The sequence below is a fragment of the Microcebus murinus genome, chromosome 15, assembly GCF_040939455.1.
Source record: "Microcebus murinus isolate Inina chromosome 15, M.murinus_Inina_mat1.0, whole genome shotgun sequence".
NCBI classification, from domain to species: Eukaryota; Metazoa; Chordata; class Mammalia; order Primates; family Cheirogaleidae; genus Microcebus; species Microcebus murinus.
In genome coordinates, this window is record NC_134118.1 from 50,705,888 (window position 1) to 50,723,218 (window position 17,331).

Below are 17,331 nucleotides of genomic sequence, written 5' to 3' on the forward strand. Positions count from 1 at the left end.
GAGAAAAATACTATATCTTTCAAAGCTGTTTGCTATACAGACATCCTGCAAACCATAGTCCAGAACAAAGACACTCAGTGCTTCTGTTTACAAGATGTGTGGAAATGTGAGAGATCTATGAAGAATTATCTACCAACACCAAAAGTGGATAAAAGCTTTGAGAAACTTTTGTGTGCTAGCCCATTTTCTAGGCATTGCAAATATAGTGGTAACTACTTCAGACATAATTCTGGCCCTCATAGAATTAACATTTTAGAGATAGTGTTGGTAGTATTAGGGAACATGTGTGTATGCATGTGTGTGTAGTTGTGTGTGTTGGGGGAGAGTGATGTGTAACAAAAGTAGCAAATAAGCCTATTTGATAGGGAAGATGTCATATAGCCAGTAGCTAACAGAAGGGCAAGTCCTAAGCTCATAATTGACTACTCGTTCTGGCAGCTCAGCATAACAGTAAGCCTCAGAAAATGCAGTTACAAACTGAAGTGAGATTCTAGGAACTGCTACCTGAGAAAAGATTTTGCTTTAATGATGGAAGTTAGCAAATTACAGGCATTAGACTTTGTATTTGGCAGACCTTTTTGGCTATTTGGAGTTTGTCAGTTGCTTCTAGAATCTTGGACCAAGAAGAAAAGTTGTTGCATCACAAAACCATTTTTATCCATTACAAAATTGGGCCTGGGGCAGGGTAGGGAGGAAGGTAATTACCTACGTTAAACTGGTAACAGCCTGTTCAATTTATCTAATGCATCTCTCCTTTGGGGAGACACATGAAGAGTGGAGAAGAGTAAGGAATCAACTCCCAGTGACCCTGCCAATCCGTGCTACTTCTTTTGCCACATTGACTCCCACAGATTTTAATCCAGAGGTTTTGAGATTATGTTTGTGTAACTTGGGGCACTATTTTGTGATTAGGAATTTGGCTGACTAATGTTAATAGCTGCAGTATAGGAGAGTAAAGACTGAAGTGATGAATGGGAGAAATCTCTGTCTAAATTAGCATTAGAAAATCATTCTTGTGTGAATGACTAGGAATGGAATGGACATATCTAGGGAAGATGTCAGATCCTCCCTGGTGTGAAGAGTTAGATGGTTGTTCTCAATCCATCTCTCTTCTTAAAGGTTAGTGTGAATGGAACATGTGTTCCATGAATAAAGGAGAGGTGAGCAAGAAGGGCTTTCTCTGACTCCTTCACTCTCTCTGTTCTTCCTTAATGTTATTCCTGGTGGGACTGGGGACTTTTTGGCATAATAATAAAATGGATGTGTGGAGAGGTGATCAGCATTGGAAATGAGAAAGTCTGATTTCTTTATAGAAATTAACTCTGAAGAATCTGTGAATACAAGATGAACAGTTTTCCTAGATTTGGCAATGTGGCAAACAGCAAGATGAAGTCAGCATTCTGGAGCAAGTAAAGAGGGTACAACTGAAATAGAAAGGGCAAAGTAATGATGTGAAGGGCCTTGGGCATCCATCTAAGGGTAATAGATTAGAACATGAAATAAATATTTTCCACCACCAATTGTGTCTGGCTTATTTTCAATGTTTAGAACTATTTTAATGGCTGGCTATGTCAGAGCAACAATTCATGTATACTCCAGAAACTATTTTGGTCAAATTAATACAATAGATTTTCACTTTAAAATACATTTTCATACTCAAAATAGTACACAATTGGATATAAGTAACATGTAGTTGTTGTAAACGAAAGTACTTTCATTCTTTTGAAGATGCTATTGGACAAAATGGCAATTATAGATCTATATTATTCTTGCTTCTTGCTTCTGTTGACTCTATGTTGTCAGCAGTTTTCTTTCAAATTATCTTCACATTAACTTTCTGAAATGTAATATAAACATGTCAATTCTTTTTTTTTTTTAATTTTTTTTTTATTTTGGCATATTATGGGGGTACAGATTTTAAGGTTTCAATAAATGCCCGTTTCCCCCCTCCCCCCAAAAGTCTGAGTCTCCATCATGACCATCCCCTAGATGGTGCACATCTCACTCATTATGTATGTATATACCCGCCCCCCTCCCCCCTCCCCCCTCCCACCTGCCCAATACCCTATTACTGTAGTACCTATGTGTCCACTTAGGTGCTACTCAGTTAATACCAGTTTTCTGGAGAATATATCTGGTGCTTGTTTTTCCATTCTTGGGATACTTCACTTAGTAGTATGGGTTCCAGCTCTAACCAGGAAAATATAAGATGTGCTATATCACCTTTGTTTCTTAGAGCTGAATAGTACTCCATGGTATACATATACCACATTTTATTAATCCATTCTTGGATTGATGGGCACTTGGGCTGTTTCCACAGCCTTGCCATTATGAATTGTGCTGCTATAAACATTCGAGTGCAGGTGTCTTTTTTGTAGAGTGTCACTGGATCATTTGGGTAGATGCCCAGCAATGGGATTGCTGGATCAAATGGTAGATTCACTTGTATCGCTTTAAGGTATCTCCATATTGCTTTCCACAGAGGTTGAACTAGTTTGCAGTCCCACCAGCAGTGTAGGAGTGTTCCTCTCTCTCCGCAACCACGCCAGCATTTATTGTTTGGAGATTTTTTGATAAAGGCCATTCTCACTGGGGTTAAGTGATATCTCATTGTGGTTTTGATTTGCATTTCCCTGATGATTAGAGATGTTGAGCATTTCTTCATATGTTTGTTGGCCATTCTTCTGTCTTCTTTAGAAAAATTTCTGTTCAAGTCCTTTGCCCACTTTTTAATGGGGTTATTTGATTTTTTCTTCCTAATTTTCGTGAGTTCTAAGTATATTCTAGTTATCAGTCCCTTATCGGATGCATAGGATGCAAAAATTTTCTCCCATTCTGTAGGTTGTCTGTTTACTTTCATGACTATTTCTTTGGCTGTGCAGATTCTTAAATCAATTATTCCACTAGCTCCCTTTTAGAGTGAAATCCATATCATAGCCTACCATGTTGAGGCTCTTTGGCCTATTACCTCTATCTTCTTCCCTTGTCTCTATTTGTGACACTTCCTCCTTCATATTTTGTATTCCAGCATATTAAATAAAGACTGAATGATGCCAACATTGGTTATTCCTAAATTTCCCTTGGATTCACATTCAAGTCTTCTTTAGTACAAGCTTCTTTACAAAAGCCTTTTTTAACCTTTAAAGGAAGAATTATTCATAGCTCTTTTGTGCTAAGTTTCTATCATATATATTTTTAGCTTATTAATTATACATTGTTTTACATGTATTGTTTTGGTTTTACTAATGTATATCTCCAGCTAACAGACAAAATGGACTCCCTGTGGCTAACAGAGGTGATGAAAATTAAAACAGAACTAGAAGGCCATGGCAGGTTTAGGGTGCGAACTATACTCTGTTCTCAGAAAGACGTAAAAGGATATCATAGGACCTCCCTTTCTACAATCCAACCAAACCAGGTCCTGCTGTCAGTGCCAAAATAAACTGCTGCCAGAAAGCCGTCTTCTTCACCTGCCATTTGAAAGAAACATTGGCAGAGATTCCTGGTTTTTGGCTTCAAAACCAACCAATCAGAGCTCACCTGAGCCAACAAATCAAGGCTCAGCTGTACAGATCAATCAGAACTCAGCTGTGCTGACCAATTAGAACTAAACAAGTTCAAGCCTTCATTGTCAAAAACGGACCTCATTGGGAACTGTCATTGGGAACCTCGGCAGGAACTTTTCCTGTAAAACCCTACCCTTCTCTTTGTTCTCACACATTCCTTTTACACTGAGTTTCTCCTTTGTGAGCAAATCGTTCACTAGAATAAAGTCACTTTCTTTCAAATTCCTTTTTAGAGAACTTCTGTTCAGTTTCTTTTTCTAATAAGGGTCCATGAGGCTTTGGAGAAAAATCTCATCTCTTATTCAGTTTTATTTCTATAATGCCTGATATTTTTAGTAGTAAACAATATTTTAGTCTGAGTTGAACCTTTCATCATGATCTACTAGTAATCAAGAATGGAGAGCCTATGGTGGGGCAGAACAAGATGGCAGACAAATAATACCCCTAGACAGAGTGTCCCTGCAGAAAAGACAGATTCTAGCAGAAATTAGAGGAAAGAAGCAAGAAGACCAGCATACAGCAGACAAGGGCTGGAAGGAGGGGTACCTGAGACCCCGGAAGACTCCACAGGAGGAGGCTGCAGAGGAGAACTGGAGGCTGAGACTACCGGAGCAGCCCGGAGACCAGTGGAAAGGGTAGGTGGATTTGCTGTTTCCCCTCCCCTGCATTCGGGACTGCTGGTGGGCTCCCCAGCGGGTGGAGAGACCTGCGGACACCAGCCCAGACACTGCTGCCGCCTGCCAGCAGTGAGCCTGTAGCAGACGTGGCACCAGGTTCCCAACTTCCTCCAGGCACCTCCGTGTGCACAGACCCGAGCCTCGCGGCAGCCGCCATATTGCCTCCTCCTCCCCTCCGCCCAACCTACCCGCGGCTGCCCAGAGAGACAATACAGCCACCAGCCAGAGGCACCTCCAGGGAACGGGACCTTCCCGTTTGGGACCCTACAGCTGACTCAGGGGAACTCAGACTGTGAGCTCCCTACCCGCCCACCCTCCCAGGTGCTGCTGGCACAGTGTTCCTAGGAGAACGGTGCCGACTCAGAGGCTAAGAGACATAGACCCAGCTTGGATTCCCTGTGGGTGAATTGGGAATGGAAATCCTCTCCCTGGTGGGGATACAGTTTGAACTCTGGGACCCAGAGGTCGGACCTGCAGACCAGATCCCCTGCACAGAGGGCTAGCATTGCCTGGGGCACAGAAGGGTTATACGTGAACAGCCTACTGAGGTATGTGTGCCTCCAGGGGCAGATCGGCGTCCTAGAGGGTAACCCTCCTCCCAGGAGGAGGCTGTGCACCCAACCCAGCTGGCATTCCTGTGCAGGGAACCTCCCTGCCGGCATTACAGTCCGGGGAGGCCTGGTGGATTGTGTTCTGGCCTGCTGGCAGAGGTCCAGGAGTAGCTGCGGAGTTGGGGAGGGTGGAAAGAAGCGAGGCCCGCTCCAGACTGCGGGTCTCAGACAGCCCCACCCCCACACCCAGACTTTCTGGTTGAGCGGGACCATTCCAGCCCCGCTCTGACAGCTTTCCTGGAAGCAGAGAACAGAACTTTGACCCCTGCTAACGGCCTGAGGGCAGGCCTACCCAACCCAGCTCCGCCCAGAACAAGAGCTGCTAACAGGACACAAAATCAACAGCATAGCCTGTTCCTCCAAGCAAACACCATCTACTGACAGGGACGGCATCTTGCACAGCCTTTCCACGGCACCCACTGACTCAATATACAGGGAGTGGTCCAATTTCACCCACAGACACCACCTAACGCCTCAGAAACTAAACCAGGTGTGTGAATACCCAAACAATAACCTAAGGAAAGAAACAACAACTGATCGACATGGGAAGAAATCAGCGAAAGAACTCAGGAAATATGAAGAACCAAACGGAAAACACACCCCCAAAGAGGAGCACCAGCCCCCTAGAAACTTACACCAACCAAAATCAGGCAAACAATATGACAGAAGAGGAATTTCGTATGTGGATCATAAGAACACTCACCCAGCTGCAACAACAACTCAATAACCAACACAAAGAAACCACAAAAAGCCTCCAGGATATGGGAAAAGAAATAGACACAATGAAGAAAAGTGTAACCGAACTCCTGGAAATGAAGAATCAATTCAAGGAACTACAAAATACAGTGGAAAGTCTGAAGAACAGGGTAGATCAAACAGAAGAAAGAATCTCAGAGCTTGAAGATAACACCCTCCAATTAAATAAATCAGTCACAGAAATAGAGCAGAGAAACAAGAGAAAAGAGCAAAGCCTACAAGAGCTGTGGGATTATGTGAAGAAACCTAATGTGAGGGTCATAAGGTTACCAGAAGGGGAAGAAGACAACACTCAAGGGTTGGAAAAGCTGTTTGAAGATATAATAGAGGAAATTTTCCCAGGCCTTGCTCAAAATCTTGATATACAAGTTCAAGAAGCTCAGAGGACCCCTGGGAGATTCAAGGCAAACAGAAAGACGTCACGACATGCAGTCATCAGACTGACCAAAGTATCAACTAAAGAGGCCCTTCTAAGAGCTGTAAGAAAAAAGAAGCAAGTAACATACAAGGGAAAGCCAATTTGAATAACATCAGACTTCTCTAATGAGACTTTACAAGCAAGGAGACACTGGGGCCCCATTCTCACTCTTTTGAAACAAAACAATGCCCAGCCTAGAATATTATTCCCTGCAAAACTAAGCTTCGTATATGAAGGAGAAATAAAAACATTCTCAGACAAGCAAAGGCTCAGAGAATTCACCAAGACAAGACCAGCCCTACAAGAAGTACTTAAAACAGCGTTACACACGGAACATCATAATAATAGCCCACGAATATAAAAACAACCAAAACCCAAAGATATTAAAGGCCAGATATTACAATGGCTCAAGACAGAAATCATAGCCACAACATCCAACCCAACAGAATGATCAGTAATCTACCTTACCTATCAGTTCTCTCAATAAATGTGAATGGCTTAAACTCTCCACTCAAGAGACATAGGCTGGCTGAATGGATAAGAAAATACAGGCCAAGTATATGCTGTCTTCAGGAAACACATCTAACCTGCAAGGATGCATATAGACTAAAAATCAAAGGGTGGAGATCAATATTCCAAGCAAATAGAAGCCAAAAGAAGGCTGGTGTGGCAGTTCTAATTACAGACCATTTAGTTTTTAAACCAACAAAAGTAGTGAAAGACAAAGAGGATCATTATATAATGGTGAAGGGCACAGTCCAACAAGAAGAGATAACAATTTTAAATATATATGCACCCAACTTAGGTGCACCCAGATTCATAAAGCAAACCTTACTGGAGCTAAGCAAATGGATTAATAGCAACTCCATAATCGCCGGAGATTTCAACACCCCACTGACGGCACGAGACAGATCCTCCAAATAGAAAATTAATAAAGAAATAATGGACTTAAACAAAACTCTAGAACAATTGGGTCTGACAGACATCTACAGAACATTCTACCCAATATCCACTGAATATACGTTCTTCTCATCAGCTCACGGGACATTCTCTAAGATTGACCATATCCTAGGACACAAAGAAAATCTCAAGAAATTTAAAAAAATAGAAATCATACCATGTACCTTCTCAGATCACAGTGGAATAAAAGTCGAAATCAACCCTAACAGAAACTCACATTTCTACACAAAAACGTGGAAATTAAACAACCTCCTACTAAATGATTACTTCGTAAATGAAGAAATCAAGACGGAAATAAAAAAAAGTTCTATGAAGAAAACGACAATGGAGAGACAAGTTATCAACTCCTCTGGGACACAGCTAAAGCAGTTCTGAGAGGAAAGTTTATCTCCATAAATGCCTATAACCAAAAGACAAGAAGATCACAAATAGACAATCTAATGAAACGACTCAAAGAGCTGGAAAAAGAAGAACAGACCAACCCCAAACCCAGCAGAAGAAGTGAAATAAACAAGATCAAATCAGAACTAAACGAAATTGAAAACAGGGAAGCTATTCAGGAGATTAATAAAACAAAAAGTTGGTTCTTTGAAAAAATAAACAAAATTGACACACCATTGGCTAAGCTAACGAAAAGCAGAAAAGAGAAATCTCTAATAAGCTCCATCAGGAATAAAAAAAGGAGATATCACAACTGATCCCAAAGAGATACAAGATACAATTTATGAATACTACAAAAATCTTTATGCACACAAACTAGAAAATGTGGAGGAAATGGACAAATTTCTAGAAACACACAGACTCCCTAGGCTCAACCAGGAAGTAATAGATTCCCTGAACAGACCAATCTCAACAGCTGAAATAGAAACAGCAATTAAAAATCTCCCTAAAAAGAAAAGTCCCGGTCCAGATGGCTTCACACCTGAATTTTACCATACTTACAAAGAAGAACTAGTACCTATCTTGCAGAAACTATTCCACAACATCGAGAAGAACGGAAACCTCCCCGACACCTTTTATGAAGCGAATATTACTCTGATACCAAAACCAGGAAAGGATGCAACAAAAAAAGAAAACTACAGACCAATACCCCTAATGAATATAGATGCAAAAATTTTCAACAAAATCTTAGCTAACCGAATCCAGATGCTTATCAAAAAAATAATCCACCACGACCAAGTGGGCTTCATCCCAGGGATGCAGGGATGGTTCAACATACGTAAATCTATAAATGCAATTCACCACATAAACAGAAGCAAAAACAAAGACCACATGATTCTTTCAATAGATGCAGAAAAAGCTTTTGACAAAATTCAACACCCTTTCATGATACGAACACTTAAGAAAATAGGCATAGAAGGGACATACCTAAAAATGATACAAGCCATATATGACAGACCCATAGCCAACATCATACTGAATGGGAAAAATTGAAATCATTCCCACTTAGAACTGGAACCAGACAAGGCTGCCCACTATCTCCACTTCTGTTCAACATAGTGCTGGAAGTCTTGCCTACAGCCATCAGACAGGAAAATGGAATCAAAGGTATCCAAATAGGGGCAGAAGAGATCAAACTTTCACTGTTTGCTGATGATATGATATTGTATCTAGAAAACCCCAAGGATTCAACCAAGAAACTCCTGGAACTGATCAATGAATGTAGTAAAGTCTCAGGATACAAAATCAATACACAGAAATCAGAGGCATTCATATATGCCAACAACAATCTACTTGAGAACCAAATCAAAGACTCAATTCCCTTCACAATAGCAACAAAGAAATTAAAGTACCTAGGAATATACTTAACCAAGGATGTAAAAGACTTCTACAGGGAGAACTATGAAACACTGAGGAAGGAAATAGCAGAGGATGTAAACAGATGGAAATCCATACCATGCTCGTGGATCGGCAGACTCAATATCATCAAAATGTCTATACTACCCAAACTGATCTACAGATTCAATGCAATACCTATTAAAATCCCATCAGCATTCTTCACAGATATAGAAAAAATAATTTTACGCTTCGTATGGAACCAAAGAAGACCCCGAATATCAAGAGCAATTCTAGGCAACAAAAACAAAATGGGAGGCATTAATATGCCAGATATCAAACTATACTACAAAGCTGTAGTAATTAAAACAATATGGTATTGGCACAAATATAGGAATATTGACCAGTGGAACAGATGTGAGAATCCTGATATAAAACCATCCTCATATAGCCATCTCATCTTTGACAAAGCAGACAAAAACATACGCTGGGGAAAAGAATCCCTCTTCAATAAATGGTGCTGGGAAAACTGGATAGCCACCTGTAGAAGGCTAAAACAGTACCCACACCTTTCACCTCTCACAAAAACCAACTCACGCTGGATAACAGACTTAAACCTAAGGTATGAAACTATTAGAACTCTAGAGGAAAAAGTTGGAAACACTCTCCTAGACATCGGCCTGGGCAAAGAGTTTATGAAGAAGTCCCCAAAGGCAATCACAGCAGCAACAAAAATAAATAAATGGGACATGATCAAACTACAAAGCTTCTGCACAGCCAAAGAAATAGTCATGAAAGTAAACAGACAACCTACAGAATGGGAGAAAATTTTTGCATCCTATGCATCTGATAAGGGGCTGATAACTAGGATATACTTAGAACTCACGAAAATTAGGAAGAAAAAATCAAATAACCCCATTAAAAAGTGGGCAAAGGACTTGAACAGAAATTTTTCTAAAGAAGACAGAAGAATGGCCAACAAACATATGAAAAAATGCTCAACATCTCTAATCATCAGGGAAATGCAAATCAAAACCACAATGAGATATCACTTAACCTCAGTGAGAATGGCCTTTATCAAAAAATCTCCAAACAATAAATGCTGGCGTGGTTGCGGAGAGAGAGGAACACTCCTACACTGCTGGTGGGACTGCAAACTAGTTCAACCTCTGTGGAAAGCAATATGGAGATACCTTAAAGCGATACAAGTGAATCTACCATTTGATCCAGCAATCCCATTGCTGGGCATCTACCCAAATGATACAATGACACTCTACAAAAAAGACACCTGCACTCGAATGTTTATAGCAGCACAATTCATAATGGCAAGGCTGTGGAAACAGCCCAAGTGCCCATCAATCCAAGAATGGATTAATAAAATGTGGTATATGTATACCATGGAGTACTATTCAGCTCTAAGAAACAATGGTGATATAGCATATCTTATATTTTCCTGGTTAGAGCTGGAACCCATACTACTAAGTGAAGTATCCCAAGAATGGAAAAACAAGCACCAGATATATTCTCCAGCAAACTGGTATTAACTGAGTAGCACCTAAGTGGACACATAGCTACTACAGTAATAGGGTATTGGGCAGGTGGGAGGGGGGATGGGGGCGGGTATATACATACATAATGAGTGAGATGTGTACCATCTAGGGGATGGTCATGATGGAGACTCAGACTTTTGGGGGGAGGGGGGGAAATGGGCATTTATTGAAACCTTAAAATCTGTACCCCCATAATATGCTGAAATAAAAATAAATAAATAAATAAATAAAAAAGAATGGAAGATTTCCATATGTGCCAGATAGAGAAAAATGAATGTGAAATGAAACCATATATATCATTCTAAAGAAGTTAACACTATATTTAGTAAAAAAATATAAGAAAACAATTATAATTAGAAAGAGACCATACTTATTGTGAATTATAATGAACCAAATAATATGAAAGGTGTAATATCACACTTTGTAGTAAGTATTAAACATGGCATTTCCATAATGTAACAAAAGCAAGTTTTGTTTACTTAATTACTATTAAGATATAAAGACCATTTTGAAAAAATAAGAAAAATTTTATTAAGAGCTAACTATATCTGAGCAATGATTCAAGTAGACTTCAGGGACTACTTTCATATAATGAGCAAAACGGATTTTTATTTTAAAATTCATTTCCATGTTCAAAATAACTGTTTATTAATTTTTTCATAATAAGTACCAAATTGAGCAATAACCTCCATTGTTATCAATAATAGAAACACTGACAGTTTTCCTGTAATTTAAGCAAAAAAGCAATCTCATTCCCTCCTAATTCTGTAAGCTACTCACGTAACCAACTTGTACCTTGAAAAGCAATTGAGCTAAATAACATAAGGTTGGAAAAATTATAATATTTTCAAAGCAAGGCAAAATATTGACACTTAATTGAAATAATTTCAGAATATTTTGGGAATTAAAAAGACATGCAAATAAGCAATATACAGAAGAATTACAACAACTGGCTAAGGAAAGCATAAGACAACAGCATAAGGGACATTAATTATTAAGTCAAGGTCCATCAAAGCTAATGAACTGATGCTAAAATTAGGTACATACATGGAATGTGTATATTAAATAAATCACTTCAGATATTAAATAAATCACTTTTCAGGAAAAGTAATCAGTGTTAACTGGACTATTAAGAGAAAAATATTATTGGAGAAAACATGGCTCAAGAATGGTATAATTTGGATAATGATTGGGAAAAAGGATTTTTTTGAGAACATGTTTTTTAATTAATATGTAATAAATGTACATATTCTGAGGGTTCATGTGACATTTTGAGACATTCATATAATGTATAACGATCAAATCATGAAATTGGGATATCCAGCACATTAAACATTTATCTTTTCTTTATGCTTAGAATATTTAAATTATTCTCTTCCAGCTATTTGAAGTATATAAAAGATTTTCATTTACTATAATTACTCTACTACTTTATTGAATACTAGGTCTTATTTCTTATCTATAACTATATTTTTGTACCCATTAACCAAACTCTCTTTATCCTTCTCCACTCTTCCTGGCCTCTAGTAACTGCCAGTCTTCTCTCTATCTTCATGAGATCCACCTTTTTAGCTTCTACATATGAGTGAGAACATGTAACATTTGTCTTTCTGTGCCTGGCTTATTTCACTTAACATAATGACCTCCAGTTCCATCCATATTATTGCAAACGACAGGGTTTCATCCTTTTTTTCGCTGAACAATATTCTATTGGTTACATATACCACATTTTCTTCATCCATCTGTTGATGGGCAGTTATGTTGACTTCATTATTTTGGCTATTGTGAAAAGTGCTTTGATAAACATGGCAGTGCATGTATTTATTTTCTATATCAATATCCTTTCTTTTGGATATATGCCCAGTAATGGGATTGGTGGAAGATATTTTTAAAAGAATTAACTGCATGTGCATATAAAACAAGTGAGGGATTAGCTTGACAGAAGATATATCTAGTTAGAAGACGATAGGTTTTTGCAAAGTCTTAGAAGTCATTTGTTATTTTTTATTTTAGTAAAATATTATGAAAGGGACATGAGTAAAATTATTCTGGTAGCAAAATGAAAGATGGACTGGCATGTAAACAGACTGAATTAAAGAAAAAGGGTGAATAAGACTTATGTAATAATACATGAGGAAATGAGGCAAACGTAGTAGCAATGGGAATGGAAAGAAAGAGCAAATATACAAGATATCCCAAATAAAGAAATTATTGAATGAACACAACTGACAAAAAGATTTAGACAATTAAAGAGAAGAATCATGTACGCTTAAAAATAGTTTGTTAAAATATAAAATTAAAAAAAAATATAATGAGTAGAATAAATTGGAAGGAGCATGATTAAGGGTCAGCAAATTGAGATTTGTACCAATTGTACATAAGTTGAATATAGACCAGAATATAGGACTAAATTCTAAATTTGGAAACACTTCCTCATTTTTCACAAAATGTTGTGTGAAGATAACTCTACAATAAAATTAAAAATCAAGAGTTCTTGAAATATGTTGGTATCTTGCTGAAATACTGTTGTACAAAGGACTAATATGAACTTATGCATATTTTCTAGAAATAAAAAATCTTGAGACTAAATTCTCAAGAACTACACACTGAGGAACTTTCTTTTTAAAAAATCAGTAATATTGAGTATGGTGATCACTGTTCAATTTGCTTTCAACAATGCCAAACAGTGTCTGCATTTTTAAAGTATGTGCTGGAGTGTAGTTCAAATCCATTAATGGTATCCATCAACTATTTCCTTTTTAAAATTGCAGTCTAGAAGATATGGTTGAAGAAAAGATTGCTTCATTTATTTACTTGAACAAATTATGATACAGGAACAACACATATCAGAATAAAATTCACAAACAAAAGCTATTAGGATTTGAGAGGAATCAAATCGAATTTTAGATAGGTTAAAAGCAATTTGAATTTTATACTGAAAATCATGCTCCAGTTTATTTATTACTAAGAATTAATTTTGCTGAGTATCATTATTTTCTGAAAGAAAAAAATATTTTTTCTAGTCTTCTATTCTTTACATTAAAAAAGATCCCACTAAATGGGGACTCATTAGGTTTAAAGTATTGCTACTCAGAGTGTGGTTCAAAGACCAGCAGAATTTGTATTACTCAGGAACTTGTTAGAAATGTAGAATCTCAGGTCCATCTCAAGTTTCTAAATTAGAATCTGCTTTTAAATAAGATTCCCAGGTGATTGCCATGTCCATTAAAGTTTGAAACACACAAACTTTGCCTTATATAAACTGATCTACCCAATTCAATTTTGCAGGTAACTTACTCTGACTCTCTCAGTGCAGTATAATTCAAATGCTAAGGTTTTATTAGAATGCTATTAAAGAATTTTATGTAATCCTAAAGCAAATGAAGCCAATGTTATTAAAAACTGGTTGTGTGTCTAACCGGTTAGACATTTCCAAATCTATCAATTCATTTCAGACTTAAAATATTCTCTGAGTTAAAGGACACTATCTCTATGCCTCTAGATGTAAAATCAACCTCAGGTTAAACATCTCATCTATTTCATACATTTGATTCATTCAATAAATATTGTGCAATCCCATTTCTGCAAGTCTCTTAGAATAAAATGTGCATGGCCTCCACTGTCATGGAATGTAAAATATACTGTAGTGAGACAAACGCTAGGAAAGTATTGTAGGAGTTTTTAAGAGGGAAACAAACATTTAGAAGGCGTTTAGTGAAAAATTCTATTTGCAAAGAGCATTTAAACTGATTCCTGAAAAACACATTTTTATAAAGTTGGCCCTGAAAAAAGGTGAGTGTGTCTTCAAGTTTTTTAAGGGGAGCTAAGCAGCAGTTGAGGCTGGAACATGGCTAGAATCCTACAGAAACAACACAACAAGGTGCGGATGTTGGAACTTATCCAAGACTCAAAGGAAGCCACTGGAGGGTTTGAAGCTAGGAAGTGACAGGCCCAGATCCACATTTGGAAGCGCTCCTTCACTGAGACCCAAGCAAAGCCCTGCGGGCGGGTGGGTTTATTGGGGCCACTCCCCCAGGCCGCCTTTCTCCACCCAAATCGCCGCCTCCTGCTTCTCAGCTTGGCTCTCAGAGAGGGGTGGGAAATGTGTAAGAGAGGCGGGGGGGAAACAAAAACATTCTCAAAAAATATTAAAAAGAAAACATCCCACTTGGCAGCGAGTGCGCGGGAAGTTCGGCGCTCGAGTTCCGGGTTTCCCGCCCGCCCCCGGCCGGCCGCGGCCCCGGTGAGCCCCCCGCCCCTGCTCGGCCCCTGCCAGCCCGGCCGCGTCCCCGCGTCCGACCGCCCGTCCGTCGGTCTGTCCGCTCCCCCACCCCCCACCCGTCCTTCCTGCGGGCGCCGCGCAAGTCTGCAGGTCGGAGGGTCGCCTGGGTTCTCCTGGGCGCCCGTCGCCCGCCTCGCTCCCGGGCCACGCCTCGGCGGTGGCGCCTGCAGAACCCGGTACCGCGCAGGTTCGGGTCTCGCCGGGGCCGGACCTGGCAGCCCGCGCTCCGCGGCCCGGGCCGCCGCCTCAGACGCCACTTGTGGAGTTCTTCCCTGAGCGGCTGTAACTTTAAACCAGTGTGAGTGAGGCCTATTTTTATTCAGAAACTAGCGACTAGGGTGTCTGTGGAGAATGCTCGCTCTCTTGGAGAGCCAGCCCGCCACTTAAAAGTTCTTTCACAAATTGGAGCCGAAGGAAGGAAGTCTTGCCCTAATAACCTTTCTTTGAGATTTCAAAGTTCCATTGCCTACTCCCAGGGAGGGTCAGATTGGTTGCTGTGGGGCTTTTTGATGAGGCTGTTGCCTAAGCTGGAGGAGCAGTGCTTGAACTCCACCGCCTGGCCTCTAAGTGGTTATCCCCAGGCCACCACACTTGAGCCAGGCCTGAGCTGGGGCCTAGTGTCCCTCTTGCAGGGATTGCTCCAAGACCCCGGGATAGGCCCACGTTGGCGAGGAGCAGGGAGATGAATGTAGCAGCCAAGTACCGCATGGCCTCCCTCTATGTGGGTGACCTACATGGAGATGTCACCGAGGACCTGCTGTTCAAGAAGTTCAGCGCTGTGGGGCCTGTCCTGTCCATCCGCATCTGCAGGGACGCGGTCACGCGCCGCTCTCTGGGCTATGCCTACGTGAACTTCTTGCAGCTGGCTGATGCTCAGAGGGCCCTGGACACGATGAACTTTGACATGGTAAAAGGCAAATCCATCCGTCTCATGTGGTCTCAACGTGATGCTTACTTAAGGAGATCTGGAATTGGGAACGTGTTCATCAAGAACCTGGACAAATCCATAGATAACAAAACCCTTTACGAACATTTTTCAGCTTTTGGAAAGATCCTGTCTTCCAAGGTGATGAGTGATGATCAAGGCTCCAAGGGCTATGCCTTTGTGCACTTTCAGAACCAGAGTGCTGCAGACAGGGCCATTGAGGAAATGAATGGAAAGCTGCTCAAGGACTGCAAGGTGTTTGTTGGCAGATTCAAAAACCGAAAAGATCGGGAAGCGGAACTCAGAAACAAAGCCAGTGAATTCACCAATGTTTATATCAAAAACTTCGGGGAAGACATGGATGATGAGAGACTAAAGGGAGTTTTCAGCAAATATGGCAACACCCTGAGTGTTAAGGTGATGACGGATTCCAGTGGGAAATCCAAAGGCTTTGGCTTTGTGAGTTTTGATAGCCATGAGGCTGCCAAAAAGGCAGTTGAAGAAATGAATGGCAAGGATATAAATGGGCAGCTGATTTTTGTAGGCCGAGCACAAAAGAAAGTAGAGCGACAGGCTGAGTTAAAGCAAATGTTTGCGCAGCTGAAAAAGGAAAGACTTCGTGGGTGCCAGGGGGTAAAGCTCTATATTAAGAACCTTGATGACACCATTGATGATGAAAAACTACGAAAGGAATTTTCTTCGTTTGGATCCATTAGCAGAGTTAAGGTAATGCAAGAAGAAGGTCAAAGCAAAGGGTTTGGCTTGATCTGCTTCTCCTCTCCTGAGGAGGCTACTAAAGCAATGACTGAGATGAATGGCCGCATCTTGGGCTCCAAACCCCTCAGCATTGCCCTGGCCCAGAGGCACTAGGAAAGAAAAACTTACCTCACCAGCCAATATTTGCAGCATGTGGGGAAGACAGTGATCTCTGCCTGAATTGTCCTCGGTAAATTTCAAATCCCACCTGACGGCAGCTTATTTTAGTAAATTTTGTATTAAAAGGTTTTTTATACAAAGCCATTTTTTTTCTTTTGTGGAAAAAATAAATGAATCTTAGAAGCTTAGTTCATTTACAGAGGCATATTTTCTGATTTCAATATTGCATATTTTTCTTATTTTGATTTAAAGCATTCATAACAATAAGCATAATTAGATATATTTTATTAGATTTTGAACCAACTGAAAAGAGGTAATTATTTGAGTTTATTGCATATTTTCTTTCTTGTTTTAATAACATTGCTATCTTTAATTTCTTCTATGAAAATATGCTCAAAATAGGTCTCATGCCTAAGGATTCCAAAGTAATTTATTTTTCCAAACAAAAGTTTTCTAATTTTTCATCCAGGATGGGTTTTTTTTCAGCAATCAAAAGTTTATAAGTTAGTTTTACAAGTTCAGTTAAATACATAAATTCATTTTGAATTAATGCTTAAAGTATTAGGATATAGTAGAATTTCTTTGAAATTTATATACTGACACGTTTATTTTCTGATGGCTTAAATTCAGGTGATGGAAGGTTTTAATGTTGCCTGCAAACTGGTTTTATGGGATATTTTGTTATTCCTTCCATTAGATGACTATAATCACGTACTTGTTAGTTATCTGAATTGTGACTTGCATTATAAAACCTTCACTTCTACATTCCTTAAATTATAAACCTGTATCAATTCAGGTGATCCAAACCTATCTTAAATCTTATCATACCTATACAGCTTAATATCATGCCTTAAGTTTTTGCCATATACTAATATTATAAAAGTCATATATAGAGAACATAGAAACTCAGTTTGAAAACTGTGTTTTAAAATCT

General features: G+C 39.5%; 1 protein-coding gene across 1 annotated transcript; it reads left to right on the forward strand.

Annotated features, from left to right (window-relative positions):
• The first annotated feature begins 14,836 nt into the window (after positions 1–14,836).
• PABPC4L (poly(A) binding protein cytoplasmic 4 like) lies at positions 14,837–16,594 on the forward strand. Its single transcript, XM_012766314.2, has one exon. The coding sequence runs from the start codon at positions 15,279–15,281 to the stop codon at positions 16,389–16,391; it is 1,113 nt and encodes a 370-aa protein (XP_012621768.2). The 5' UTR covers positions 14,837–15,278; the 3' UTR covers positions 16,392–16,594.
• The last annotated feature ends 737 nt before the right edge of the window (positions 16,595–17,331 follow it).